The sequence below is a fragment of the Dryobates pubescens genome, chromosome 2 (assembly GCF_014839835.1).
Source record: "Dryobates pubescens isolate bDryPub1 chromosome 2, bDryPub1.pri, whole genome shotgun sequence".
Lineage (NCBI taxonomy): Eukaryota > Metazoa > Chordata > Aves > Piciformes > Picidae > Dryobates > Dryobates pubescens.
This window is the reverse complement of record NC_071613.1, coordinates 7,457,348-7,471,295: the sequence shown is the minus strand read 5'-3', so window position 1 is coordinate 7,471,295 and position 13,948 is coordinate 7,457,348. Positions and strand designations below refer to the sequence as shown.

Genomic DNA, 13,948 nt, shown 5'->3' with positions numbered 1-13,948 from the left:
TCTAATGCATCCATTTCTTAATTTCTTTGTTTGCAACTCCCAATGTGTAACAAGAGCCAGGCCAGATTAATTTCATGAAGTAAGACTATTTTTTCAAGGTAATCCTCCAACATAAGGCTCCTTTGTTACTTGCTACAGGAATGAACTGCAGAAGTTTTGGGAAGACTCTCAATTAATTTACCTTTCCCCAGGCTAGCATTAACAGCAACCCAAGAAGCCAAAAGAATCTGATCTCTTCCCCAAGCCTGAAAAGGTCTGATTAGAAATATAAAACCAGGCTGGGACAGGTCCATGAAATGCAGCCTGAGACAAGGAGAAGCCTTAAAACCCTTCAACCTCTGTGGGAGTAGAAAGCAGGGAAACAAGTTGCCCTGTGTCTCCATAGAGCCTTCTCTTCTCCAGGCTGGACAGCCCCAACTCTCGGAGCCTGTCTCCACAGGGGAGGTTCTCCAGCCCTCTGATTACCTTTGTGTCCTCCTGTGGACCTGCTCCAGCAGTTTGATGTCCTTATAGTACTGTGGACACCAGAACTGGAGGCAGTGCTGCAGGTGGAGCAGAAGGGCAGAATCCCCTCCCTGTGCTGCTGCTCTCCCTGCTCTGGATGCAGCTCAGCACACAGCATTGCTGGCTCCTGGGGAGTTTGTCACCAACTGACACCCCCAAGTCCTCCTCCTCCAGACTGCTCTTGAGCCACTCCTCTCCCAGCCTGTATCTGTGCTTGGGATTGCCACAACCCAGGTGCAGGACCTAGAACTTGGACTTGCTGAACTTCATGAGGGGTAATGGATATAAACTGCAGCACAGGAGGTTCCACCTCAACATGAGGAACTTCTTCACTGTGAGGGTCCCAAAGCACTGGAGCAGGCTGCCCAGAGAGGTTGTGAAGACATTCAGGACCCATCTGGATGTGTTCCTGTGCAACCTGTGCTAGATCCTGCTCTGGCAGGGGGTTTGGACTCGATGATGTTTGGAGGTCCCTTCCAACCCCTAACATCCTGTGATGAGTTTGGCTTGGGCACACCTCTCAAACCTGTCCAAGTCCCTCCGTGTGGCATCCCTTCTCTCCAGTGTCACCCAGGCCACACAGCTCAGCAAACCTGCTGAGGGTGCACTCAGTGCAACTCTGTATTGAAATGATCATTCAGGTCAATATTTGAAAGTCATTTTCCTCCTAAGCACCTGAATGCATGACTTCCACCTAAGTGGTGTTTTAAGTGGACACCAAGAATTGTGTGGGCTCTCAACTCTTCCTTGCCCTCTCACAATGAGGTGAAGATCAGTAGAGCACTGTTTGCTCCAACTCACTCCTTGCACAAAATGATTAGGCTTACAATTTGGACTGAAAAACATCTCCAGAGAACCACTGGGGACTGACAGCTCTTGTCTCACTTCCCCTGTAGGACATTCAGCTGTTCTGGGGGGGAAAACAAACACATTCCTCCTATTTGGTTCAAGAAATATGTGACACATTGCTTTTCCTGCAAGAAGAGGAATATTATTTGCCTTCAGTTTTATCTGAGGGCTTCTCCAGGCTTTTAAAAACGCAAATAAATTTGATGCCTACCTCTGTTAATTCAGGCCATCTGCTAGCTGGTATCAGCTCACTGAGAAGCAGCAACTCACTGCTAGTGCTGAGCTTAAACTGGCAATTTAGACTCCAGTTTGGGGAGGAAAACTCAGCATTTGATATACTGCCACTGAAAGATAACCTCTGACTGACCCATTCTTGTCACTTAAATCAACTCCATACGCAAACAAGAGCCAACTTCAAACTCAAAATGCAAGGCAATAAACCCAACCCAATTCAGTGTCACAACAGTTCTTCAGTGAATCAAACCTTAACTGCTGCAAGCCCTCAGAAACATTCATCATCCTGAGAGGTCCAGCAGAATCATGGAATCATAGAAGGGGTTGGGTTGGGAGGGACCTCCAAAGGTCATCCAGTCCAACCTTCTGCAGTCAGCAGGGACATCCTCACCTAGATCAGGTTGCTTCACCTTGAATATCTGCAGGGATGAGGCCTCAACCACCTCCCTGGGCAACCTGTTCCAGTGTTCTACTACTCTCATGGTGCCAGAACTTCCTCCTCACATCCCATCTAAATCTGCTCCTCACTGCCCCTCATCCTACCACTGCAAGCATTTGCAAACAGCCCCTCTGCAGCCTTCTTGTAGCCCCTCCAGGTACTGGAAGGTACTATTAGGTGTCCCTGGAGCCTTCTCCAGGGTGAACACCCCAGCTCCCTCAGCCTGTTCTCATAGCAGAGGTCTTCCAGCTCCCTGATCATTTTCCTGACCCTCCTCTGGGCCTGCTCCATCAGGTTCATGCCCTTCCTTAAAAGCCTAAGCTTAAAGAATCTCTTCAATGAACAAGATGTCACATAGATGAGCTCCACCTGAGCAATCAGTGCTGACATATTCAAAGTGAAATCAGATCTGCTGCAGCATTCCAGGTGATTTTGCAGCTGTGACAACAGCACTCAGCCAATGCAGACACACTCACCCAATTCCTTATTTCGTAGCAGAAGCATTTAAAATCAAAAGACTTCATTTTCCTTGCTTAATCATTAAGTAGTAATCTGCTGGCACTTCAGATGTAAATCTCATCAGTGGCATTTCAGTTGGTTTTTATTTCAGCTATGAGGGTTGCCCCTCAGCTGTCTGTAGGCACTGCTGTCTTTCCTCCCCACCCAGCCAAGCAGTCCCAGCCCTGCCACGAGGTTCAAGCATCCTTGCAAAGGATAATTCTCTCTCTCCCCCAGACCAAAACTAGGCCTTTGTGGGTAAGTAAGTTCAGATTTCCAAATCACAGCCACCTTTTTAACTTCTGTTAACTGAAGTCTATTGCTCTACGTGGACCAGAATCATAGAACCACAGAATTGCTCTGGTTGGAAAGGACCTCCAAGAACACTGTGCCCAACCACTCTCTGATGCTACCAAGGCTGGCCCTCAGCACCACATCCCTGCCTCTTTGAAACACCTCCAGGGATGGGGACTCGAGCACCTCCCTGGGGAACCTGTTCCAGTCTTTCAGAGATTCATAGAACTGTTTGGGTTGTAAGGGACCTTGAATATCATCCAGTCCCAAACCCCCTGCAATGGGCAGGGACACCTCCCACCAGCCCAGGTTGCTGAAGGCCTCATCCAACCCAGCCTTGAACAACTCCAGGGAGAGGGCATGGAGGCCCTCCCTGAGCAACCTGTTCCAGTGTCCCACTACCTTCACTGTGAAGAAGTCCTTCCTAATCTCCACTTTACATCTTCCCTCTCCAAGCTTCATTCCATTCCCTCTCATCCTATCACTACAAGCCCTTGCAAAATGTCCCTCCCCAGCCTCCTCGTAGCCCCCTTCAGATACTAGAAGGCTGCTCTAAGGTCTCCCTGGAGTGTGTCTTTACTTCTTCAGGCTCAAGAACCAGAATTCTTTCAGCCTGTCCCACAGGGGAGGCTCTCCAGCCCTCTGACCACCTCCATGGCCTCCTCTGGATCTGCTCCAGCAGCTCCATGTCCCCCCTTATGCTGGGGGCTTTGAGAACCCTTGCAGTGAAGAAGTTTGTTCTAATATCCAGCCTAAAGCTTCCCTGGATAAAACATGTGACCAGATACCTTTGTAAAACTTCAATAACCAACAATTTTGATATTGTTCTTGGCATCCATAAATACACTTTGACCTCCCCCAGCATGACCAAGGACATCCTTTCCCACTAGCTCAGTGAAGCTGCACAACTCCTCAGAACAAAGTTTGCTTCTGTGCTAAACTTATTCCAAGCCTACTTTCCAATTTCAGAAAGAAGCAAGGAATAAAGAAGATAGTGGCAGCAAGCAGGGATTTTATTCCCCCCTCCAAGCATGCACATATTTTTGTGTCTTCTTTTATTATGCAAAATAAACAAATCTTATTGGAAAAACTTCACTGGAAGTACATCTGCAGTCATAATGTGTGAATACACAACATGCCTCAGAATTGTAGCACAGCACTGCTGGGGAATCAACTGACAGATGGAGACTCTGATGCATTTTGCAGCCTACACTGCAGATCAGAAGATAGTGATGAATTGAGAAGGGACAGCTGTCTTAGAAGGAATTACTGCAATTTATACTTAAATTACCCATTCTATTTCTGTTGAATGTTAACTCTCCAGAGCAGTGTACGTTTAGTTGTGCCCACCTTGCCAAGACTGCTCACTGCGCTTTCATACAGCTAAAGAAAGAAGCCCCTTTACTGGTTTGTCTGTCAGGTTGTGTTCTTAGATTCACAGAATGGTTTGGATTGGAAGGGACCTTGAAGATCACCCAGTTACAACCCACTGCCATGGGCAGAGACACCTCCCACCAGCCCAGGGTGCTCAAGGCCTCATCCAACCTGGCCTTGAATGCCTCCAGGGAGAGGGCATCCACAACCTCCCCTGGGCAACCTGTTCCAGTGTCTCACCACCCTCACTGGAAAGAATTTCTTCCTAATCTCCAGTCTGAATCTTCCCTTTTCAAGCTTCAATCCATTCCCTCTCACCCTATCACTACAAGCCCTTGTAAAAAGTCTCTTCCCAGCTTTCTTGTAGCCCCTTCAGGTACTGGAAGGTTGCTCTAAGGTATCCATGGAGCCTTCTCTTCTCCAGGCTGAACAGACCCAACTCTCTCAGCCTGTCCCCACGGGGAAGGTTCTCCAGCCCTCTAATCATCTTAACAGCCTCCTCTAGATGTGCTCCAGCAGCTCCATATCCCTCTCATGCTGGAGGCACCAGAACTGGATGCAGTGCTGCAGGTGGGGTCTCACCAGAGCAGAGGGGCAGAATCCCCTCCCTGTGCTGCTGCTCTCCCTGCTCTGGACACAGCTCAGCTCACAGCTGCCTGCTGGGCTGCCAGCGACCATTGCCGGCTCCTGGGGAGTTTGTCACCAACTGACAGCCCCAAGTCCTTCCCCTCCAGACTGCTCTCTAGTTGAGTATTTTCAAATTACCTAGACTAGAGTTACTACCTCAATTCTGCAAAACAAACACTTTGGTTTCAGAAGGATTCATTTATGGAAGGCAGTATTAAGTGCTCTATAAAACTGCAAATCCCCTCTGCAAGAACAGCATCTTAAAAAGCTTCATTATCTGACCTTCAATCTTAACAACTCCTAACTCACTTCCCACTTCCCCTTAACTGTTTTCCTCACAGTGTGGTCAACCAACCTCTGCAAGACCCAGCACAAGGAAACCACTGGTGTGGATCATGTGGATTACTGGTCCTAAACACCCATCAATGCATATTAACACACCAGGAAGACCTCCTTGTTGTCAAATCTGTTGAATACCTTTTAAACAACTGCAAAAAAACTCTCTTCTTACCTTTTCAACTGCTAACTGTTTGGATGGTTTCTCTGATTCTCTCTCCCTCTTTTTCTCTTCTTTCTTTTTCTCTTTTTCCTTCTGCAAAAACAACAACAACAACAACAGAAGGCATTTTGGTAGTGCTCAGTAACAATGCACTTGCAAACGTATTGAATGTCCACAGTCCTAGGGAATACAAACAGGGAGATTCAGTTACACCCTTTCAAGTCAGCTTCTATCTGCTCTGCTTCCAGAAGTGACTCACTCTGCTCAAGTAGTACTGCTAAAAATACTTAAAATTCTGACAATTCTCACATGCAGTGCTCCTAAAAATACTGCAACTTGGAGAAGTCAAGAGATTCTAATACAGTACTATGAAAAGGACTGGGAAGGCTGAGAATTGAGCAAGTTCTCAAGTATAGCACTACAAAAAACACTGGAACTTTTGGGAATCCAAGACATTTACTATGCCACCTGCTCATCTGCTTTTCTATAGGCAGAAGGGGAAAAGAAGAAGGGCTGGTGCTCCTAAGCGAAGCAGATCTGAAAAGACAGGAATAGTGGGTCCAGAGGAGGACCACCAAAATGATCAGGGAGTTGGACACCAAGCTGGGGGCAGGAGTTGATCTACTGGAGGGTAGAGAGGCTCTGCAGAGGGACCTCGACAGGCTGGACAGATGGGCAGAGTCCAACGGCATGAGATTTAACACATCCAAGTGCCAGGTTCTGCACATTGGCCACAACAACCCCATGCAGAGCTACAGGCTGGGGTCAGAGTGGCTGGAGAGCAGCCAGGCAGAAAGGGACCTGGGGGTGCTGGTTGATGGTAGGCTGAACATGAGCCAGCAGCATGCTCAGGCAGCTAAGAGGGCCAATGGCATCCTGGCCTGCATCAGGAACAGTGTGGCCAGCAGGAGCAGGGAGGTCATTCTGCCCCTGTACACTGCACTGGTTAGGCCACACCTCAAGTACTGTATCCAGTTCTGGGCCCCTCAGTTTAGGAAGGAGGTTGACTTGCTGGAACGAGTCCAGAGAAGAGCAACAAAGTTGGTGAGGGGTTTGGAACACAGCCCTATGAGGAGAGGCTGAGGGAGCTGGGGTTGCTTAGCCTGGAGAAGAAGAGACTCAGGGGTGACCTTATTACTCTCTACAACTACCTGAAGGGAGGTTGTAGACAGACGGATGTTGGTCTCTTCTCCCAGGCGGCCAGTACCAGAACAAGAGGACACAGTCTCAGGCTGCGCCAGGGGAGGTTCAGGCTGGATGTTAGGAAAAAGTTCTATACAGAAAGAGTGATTGCACATTGGAATGGGCTGCCTGGGGAAGTGGTGGAGTCACCATCACTGGAGGTGTTCAGGAGGAGACTTGACGGGGTGCTTGGTGCTGTGGGTTAGTTGTTTGGGCGGTGTTGGATTGGTTGATGGGTTGGACGCGGTGATCTTGAAGGTCTCTTCCAACCTGGTTTATTCTATGTATTCTAACACCTCTGCTATGAATGGACAGGCTGAGGGAGCTGGGGTTGTTCAGCCTGGAGAAGAGAAGGCTCCAGGGAGACCTAATAACGGCCTTCAAGTGCCTGAAGGGGCTACAAGAAGGCTGCAGAGGTCCCTTCCAACCCCTAACAGTCTGCAGTTCTGTGCTGAGGACTCCAGAGCTGGATGCAGTACTCCAGATGAGGTTTTACCAGAGTGAAATGGCAGAATCACCTCTCAATTCTCCATTTCTCTCCAAGGACACTGAACCAAACGGCTGGAACAGTACTGATCACCTAGATCCTGCAACAAGCAAGTCACATAAAAAACAACCACACCAAAACTACTCCTGAGGACAATGGACAAGACAATCAAACTGAGGAGACAGGACAATGTCATTCATGCCCACTAAGTGGGAATAAAATGGTGTTTCCACACTTTTGTGACACTGAACCAGAGCAGAACACCTGGAGGGAACAATCACACGTGCTCTGTCCCACTGGATTGGTCTTTTTCATTTATCTTGTCCAAAAAGCCAGGAGAGAAGCATTTGAAATGCCTGAAGGATCTCCAGCAATTCAACTTCACTGGTGAGCTCAATGAAACGACAGCAATGTAAATATTGGTGCAGAGCAGTGACCTGAGCAGAGTTACACCTGAATGCAATATACCTCTGCTTTGCTCTTTTCAGCAGCAGCTTGCAGAGAAGGAGAGGATGCCAGAGGCTGAGCACCATCAGAAGAGGAGATCTGTACAAAACAGAGGAAAGAAAGGAGACAGAAAATAAGCAAGAACAGCAGGGCAGGGAGGGAGCAGAAAGGGCTAACAGACAGGATTTAATTCTGGTTTTCAGTCAGTTTAAGGGTGGGAGAAAAACAAAAGTACAGCATAGAAGAAACAAAACGAGGAGACAAAGTATTTGTTTTCCTTTCTTTTTTTAATCAGTGTGATTTTTGAAGGCAATCTGTCAGGTAGCACTGAGTGACTTCTAATGAAATTCACTGGAATAGAATAGAAGAAAATGAACCTGGCTCAGATCATATCACAGGCCTAAGAAAAATAATTAGGTTTCATCCATTGTTCAGTTTTATCCTGAGTGACTACTGAAATATTCATGTCCTGAAGCATGAAGGCACACTGTCCCAGAGGAGGAGGAAAAATGGAATATCTTTGTTCTTGTTCACTGTAATAGAATATTTTTATTAAGAGGAATGCAAACTAACTCTGAAGTTACACATTAATTAAAGTTCTAATTAACTCTTCCCTAAGAGCACTACAAATAAGGAAAGAGCTTTGAGTTAACACAAAACCACATACTAGCAGTAGGATGCCAGACTTCCCAGACAGGTGATCCCTCTCTTTCCTGGGAAGCAGTCTCAACAATTGCTGTTAGCACCTCCAGACTTCCACAATTATCCCAAAGGCAGAAGTTCTACCTGTGACACCTGCAGTTCATCCAGGAAAAGAGGATCTCTCCAAATGTATTTTCACCCATCCTCCCACCCTATTTCTTTATGCATAGATGAACACTTTAATGGAAACATTATCTTCCTAATCCCCTTACAACAAAACCACAACTGAATGACATTTACCAAACATGCAGAAGATATTCAGAGCTATATAGCTGACACTTCTGCACTACCTTCCATCACCTCTGCTAGCTATAAGGAAAAGGTTGAAATAAATGGAGCTAATACAGAGCAGATCAGGATAGAATCACAGAATGAGATGGGCTGAAGGGACCTCCAAAAGCCTTCTAGTCCAACCCCCTCTGCAGTCTGCAGGGACATCCTCTACTAGATCAAGTTGCTCAGAGCCTTGTCAAGCCTGACCTTGCCTGTCTCCAGGGATTGGGCCTCAACTACCTCCCTGGGCAACCTGTTCCAGTGTTCCACCACCCTCATGGTGCAGAACTTGTCCCTAACATCCAGTCTGAATCTACTCTAATTTCAAACCATTGCCCCTCACCCTGTCACTGCAGACCTTTGGAAAGAGTCCCTCTGCAGCCTTCTTACATGATCTCTTTGAGTACTGGAAGGCTGCTATTAGGTCTCCCTGAAGTCTTCTCTTCTCCAGGCTGAACAACTCCAGCTCCCTCAGCCCGTCCTTGCAGCAGAGGTGCTCCAGCCCCAGGTTATTACAAGGTTTAAATTTTCACCCAAGTTTTACTTACAGAATTGTGAATCAGAAGCCTCATTTTTCACTTACTCTTTTTAAATCCTCAGGTTATTAGAAAGTTTAAATGTTAACCCCAATTTTACCTACAGAATTATCCATCAGAAGCCTCACTTTTTTCATTTGCTGTTTTAAAATCCTCAGGTTATTAGAAGAGTTCAATTTGAACTCAATTTAACCTACAGAATTACCAATCAGAAGCCTCATTTTTTCATTTACTGTTCCAAACTGCTGGCTAAGCTGTCAGCTCATGGCTTGGACAGCAGCGCTCTGTGCTGGGTTAGGAACTGGCTGGAGGGCCGAGCCCAGAGAGTGGTGGTGAATGGTGCCACATCCGGCTGGCGGCCAGGCACCGGTGGCGTCCCCCAGGGATCAGTGCTGGGCCCCAGCCTCTTTAACATCTTCATTGATGATCTGGATGAGGGGGTTGAGTCAGTCAGCAGCAAGTTTGCAGATGACACCAAGTTGGGAGTAGATGTTGATCAGTTAGAGGGCAGAAGGGCTCTGCAGAGGGACCTCGACCGACTGGACAGATGGGCAGAGTCCAACAGGATGGCATTCAACAAGTCCAAGTGCCAGGGGCTGCACTTTGGCCACAACAACCCCATGCAGAGCTACAGGCTGGGGTCAGAGTGGCTGAAGAGCTGCCAAACAGAGAGGGACCTGGGGGTGCTGATTGACACCCGCCTAAACATGAGCCAGCAGTGTGCCCAGGTGGCCAGGAGGGCCAATGGCATCCTGGCCTGTATTAGGAATAGTGTGGCCAGCAGGAGCAGGGAAGTCATTCTGCCCCTGTACTCTGCATTGGTTAGGCCACACCTTGAGTCCTGTGTCCAGTTCTGGGCTCCTCAGTTTAAGAAGGACATCGAGACACTTGAAGGTGTCCAGAGAAGGGCAACAAGGCTGGGGAGAGGCCTTGAGCACAGCCCTGTGAGGAGAGGCTGAGGGAGCTGGGGTTGCTTAGCCTGGAGAAGAGGAGGCTAGGGGAGACCTTATTGCTCTCTACAACTACCTGAAGGGGGGTTGTAGCCAGGGGGGCATTGGTATCTTCTCTCAAGCAACCAGCACCAGAACAAGAGGACACAGTCTCAAGCTGTGCCAGGGGAAGTTTAGGCTGGAGGTGAGGAGAAAGTTCTTCACTGAGTCATTCACCATTGGAATGTGCTGCCCAGGGAGGTGGTGGAGGTGGTGGAGGTGTTCAGGAAAGGATTGGATGTGGCACTTGGTGCCATGGTTTAGTCCTGAGGTCTGTGGTGACAGGTTGGACTCAATGATCTTTGAGGTCTCTTCCAACCTTGGTGATACTGTGAAATTCTTCAGGCTATCAGGAGGTTTAAATTTTAACCCAAATTTTACCTCCAGACTTCTGAGTCAGAAGCCTCATTTTTTAGTTCACTGTTTTGAAACCCTCAGGTTATTAGAAGAGTTGGGGATACATCTGCTGCAACGAAGCAATTCTTCAGACTCCCATTGTTGTTGCTATAGGAACCCAGGGATCCTGTTTATTCTGATTACAACTCCATTGGAACCAAATAAAGATGTCAGGGAGAAAAATGATTAGGTAACTTGCACATATTAAACTGTGAGCTCTAACATCATGTTCCTTGCTAAGATTTCAATTAACTGCAAATATGTGGAATTGGGATAATGGAACATCCTCAGTATGCTTTCAACTCTCGAAGCATTTTGATATTTGTTCCATTTTGTTCTTCAGCAACCTGCTCTAGTGTGAGGTGCCCCTGCCCATGGCAGGGGGGGTTGGAACTAGGTGATCTTGAAGGTCCCTTCCAACCCAACCCATTCTGTGGTTTTAAGAGCATTCCAGCCAGATAGCTCTCCCAGGTGAACAGCTCCTCACCACACACAACCAGGTAAGCAGAATTCTGCAGCGGGGCTGTGGGGGTTAATCAGCACTGGAGATGTTTGTGTCACACTTCCACCCTCTCAATCTGCGTATCATCATCAGAAATCAAGGGACTGAAGCTTGAGAAGGGTGGATACAGACTGGAGATTAAGAAGAAGTTCTTTACAGTGAGGGTGGTGAGACACCGGACCAGGTTGCCCAAGGAAATTATGGATGCCCCCTTCCTGGAGATGTTGAAAGCCACATTGGTTGAGGCCTTGAGGAACTTGGTCTAGTGGAAGGTATCCTGCCCATGGCAGGGTGGCTGCAACCAGATGACCTTAAAGTCCCTTTCAAGACAAACCATTCTGTGAATCTAAACAGCAGCACTGCATTCACTGCAGGCTAAAAAGCAGCACTTGAAAGCACCTGCACACATGTAAATACCTAAGCAGGAGCACAGAAGACACAACTGGCTAATCTTTAAGAGAAGACACATTACAACACACAAATAACTGATTCATTTGATATGATGAAAGCAGCAGCATGAGGTTGGGCTGCTGAACAGCTTTATCACCACTGCATCCTGTTAAATTTGTTATCTACCATGCTGTGCCAGATAGGGAAATCTGAATGAAAAAATCCAGCCCAGTCAAACTGAGTGGCTGGATAAAGCTCAGCATAAACCAGGATTAAGAGAGGCTGATGCAGTCCACTGTGGTGAGTAAGCTGTCAGAGCACCAAGAGTCAACCAGGGTACCAGAGGAGCCTAGAAAAATACTTGCCACTGGGACAAACTGATGCTGACCTGCTAACCCTGTGAGGGTTCCCAGCTGGCACTGAACCAGCTGCTTCCTGACCACAGAGTAGTGTTCTCCAGCTAGACTCAAGTCCCTACAGTGCCAATCATTCTGCCCCTCATCTCTGCTCAGGTCTCACACTCTGTCACATCCACACATCAGAACTAGCATCAGATAAGACTATAAACTGGAACACCACTATGATGTGAGTGGGTTCTTTTATTGCCTTGGCATTTTTTCAGTTAGAAGACTGAATTTTCACTAAGAGCATAGATTCATGGAATGGTTTGGGTTGGAAGAGACCTTAAAGATCATCCAGTTCCAAGCCCCTGCCATGGGCAGAGACACCTTCCAAGGCCTCATCCAACCTGGCCTTGAATACCTCCAAGGAAGAGGCATGCATAACCTCCCTAGGCAACCAAATCATTATTACAGAGTCTTTCTCCAAACCATTCTCTTAATCATGGTGAGATTCTGGAATAGGTTGCCCAGGGAGGCTGTGGATGCCTCCTCCCTGGGGGTGTTCAAGGCCAGGCTGGCTGAGGCTAGTCAAGAGGTGCCCCTGCCTACCGCAGAGGGGTTGGAGCAGATGATCTCTAAGGCCTCTGCCCACCCAAACCATTCTATACTTCCATGTTTCTATGAATATTACAGATTGCAATACCCTCTTCAAGCACAGAAAGAAACCAAACACTATTTATCAAGCCCTTGGTTTTCAGGTATCAGAATGCTCATTTTGAACCTGACCTGCCCCTGTATTTTAGCAAACCAGCCAAGTTTCTTGACATTCTGAGAGGTCAATAAAACCTCTCAGGTTTTGTTCTGCCTTGTACTGTCCCCCCCAACTCTCATTTGGAAAGGTTGTGGTAAGTTCATGTTGTCAAACAGCAGATGTATAGCAAAATCCTCATCAAATAATCCTCATTAGCATAAGTCAACAACTTGGATGCTGTTCTGATGACTTTGTTGCCAAAACTCAGATTAAACCGCTCCAAATTAGCATTAATACCTTCTCCATCCTGTCTGCAGTGCAGACTTACCATTACCTAAGGGCCTGTGAGGTATTGAACCCTGAAATGCCAGTAAGGAGCAGTGGCTGACAAGCTGTGTGTGGCTGGCTTGCATTTCCAGTAAAGCTTTGTTTTTAAACCCACTGCAGTGATGAAGTAGCTCATAAACCTGCTCTCAGAAGAGATTCATTAGCTTGTCAATACGTGGCAAATGAGAAAGCATCTGCTCAGGGACCTGCTTCTCCATTTGTGGCCAGGAGTGGGAGTGCTGAAATTAAGACTAACCCCTGGATCAAACCATTCACTCATGACAGGTATCTGCATCCAGCTCTCCTGGCCTAAGTGCTGCACTCAGTCCTGGGGAAACTGCCTTTCATTAACTGAAAGGCACACAATGAGTGGAAATGTTGACAGCAGAAGCCTGGTCACCCCTCAGAACTGCCAAGCTGGCTTTTAATAATAGTTCTTAAACTGTTTTTAAGGAGCCTGAGATCACTAAAAAGCAGCACCATGTAGTCCCAGATGGAAGGAACATATTGGGGGGCGGGGGGGGAAGGGAGGCTAATTTGGTATTTATCAGCCCTCATTTGTATTTATTTCCATATATTTATATATTGTAGACATTATTTAGTTATATATTTCATTTAGAAATATTTATTTTTATCTATCAGACATATCATTTATCATAGTATCAGTCAGGGTTGGAAGGGACCACAAGGATCAGCTAGTTCCAGCCCCTCTGCCATGGGCAGGGACACCTCACACTAGATCGGGCTGGCCAGAGCCTCATCCAGCCTGGTCTGAAACATCTCCAGGGATGGGGCCTCAACCACCTCCCTGGACAACCCATTCCAGGGCTTCACCACTCTCATGGTGAAGAACTTCTTCCTCATGTCCAGCCTGAATCTCCCCACCTCCAGCTTCCATTCCCCCTAGCCCTATCACTACCTGATTTATGCCTGTCGGTTTCTACAAGCCTGATCAAGAAAGGGAAAAGCTACTCCATGCTTGGGTCCAAATCTGAGGACCTAAAATTCTGTTGTTTCAGCCCCTCTGTAGAGCAGAAAAAAAAAGGAATAAATCTGGTTTGCAAAAATCCACTATTCCACAGCAATCATTATCTCCTGTTATCACTTTTCTACTTTGTCAGTTTTAATTCAATTGTTGCCTTACAGTGGAAATAGAGAAGAAAGGCTAAAGAATCAGTTTCAAGAAAAGCTGGCCCATGCTGACATCAATTAGCAAGTCTGAAGAGCAGAGAACAGGAAAGGTAGAAAATATCTTCCTTTAACTCAGACTCAATGAAAAGAGACATCTGAACAAGCAGCTGCCAAGA

At 47.1% G+C, this 13,948-nt stretch overlaps 1 protein-coding gene across 1 annotated transcript in view; it reads right to left on the bottom strand.

Moving 5' to 3' along the window:
• Positions 1-13,948, bottom strand: part of SMAP1 (small ArfGAP 1) — a 69,802-nt gene that overhangs the window by 19,714 nt on the left and 36,140 nt on the right. Inside the window, exons 5-6 of the mRNA XM_054169670.1 lie at positions 7,456-7,533; positions 5,331-5,411 (exon numbers count right to left, since the gene is read on the bottom strand). Coding sequence (XP_054025645.1) covers positions 5,331-5,411; positions 7,456-7,533 — 159 coding nt within the window. The remainder of the gene's footprint in view (positions 1-5,330; positions 5,412-7,455; positions 7,534-13,948) is intronic.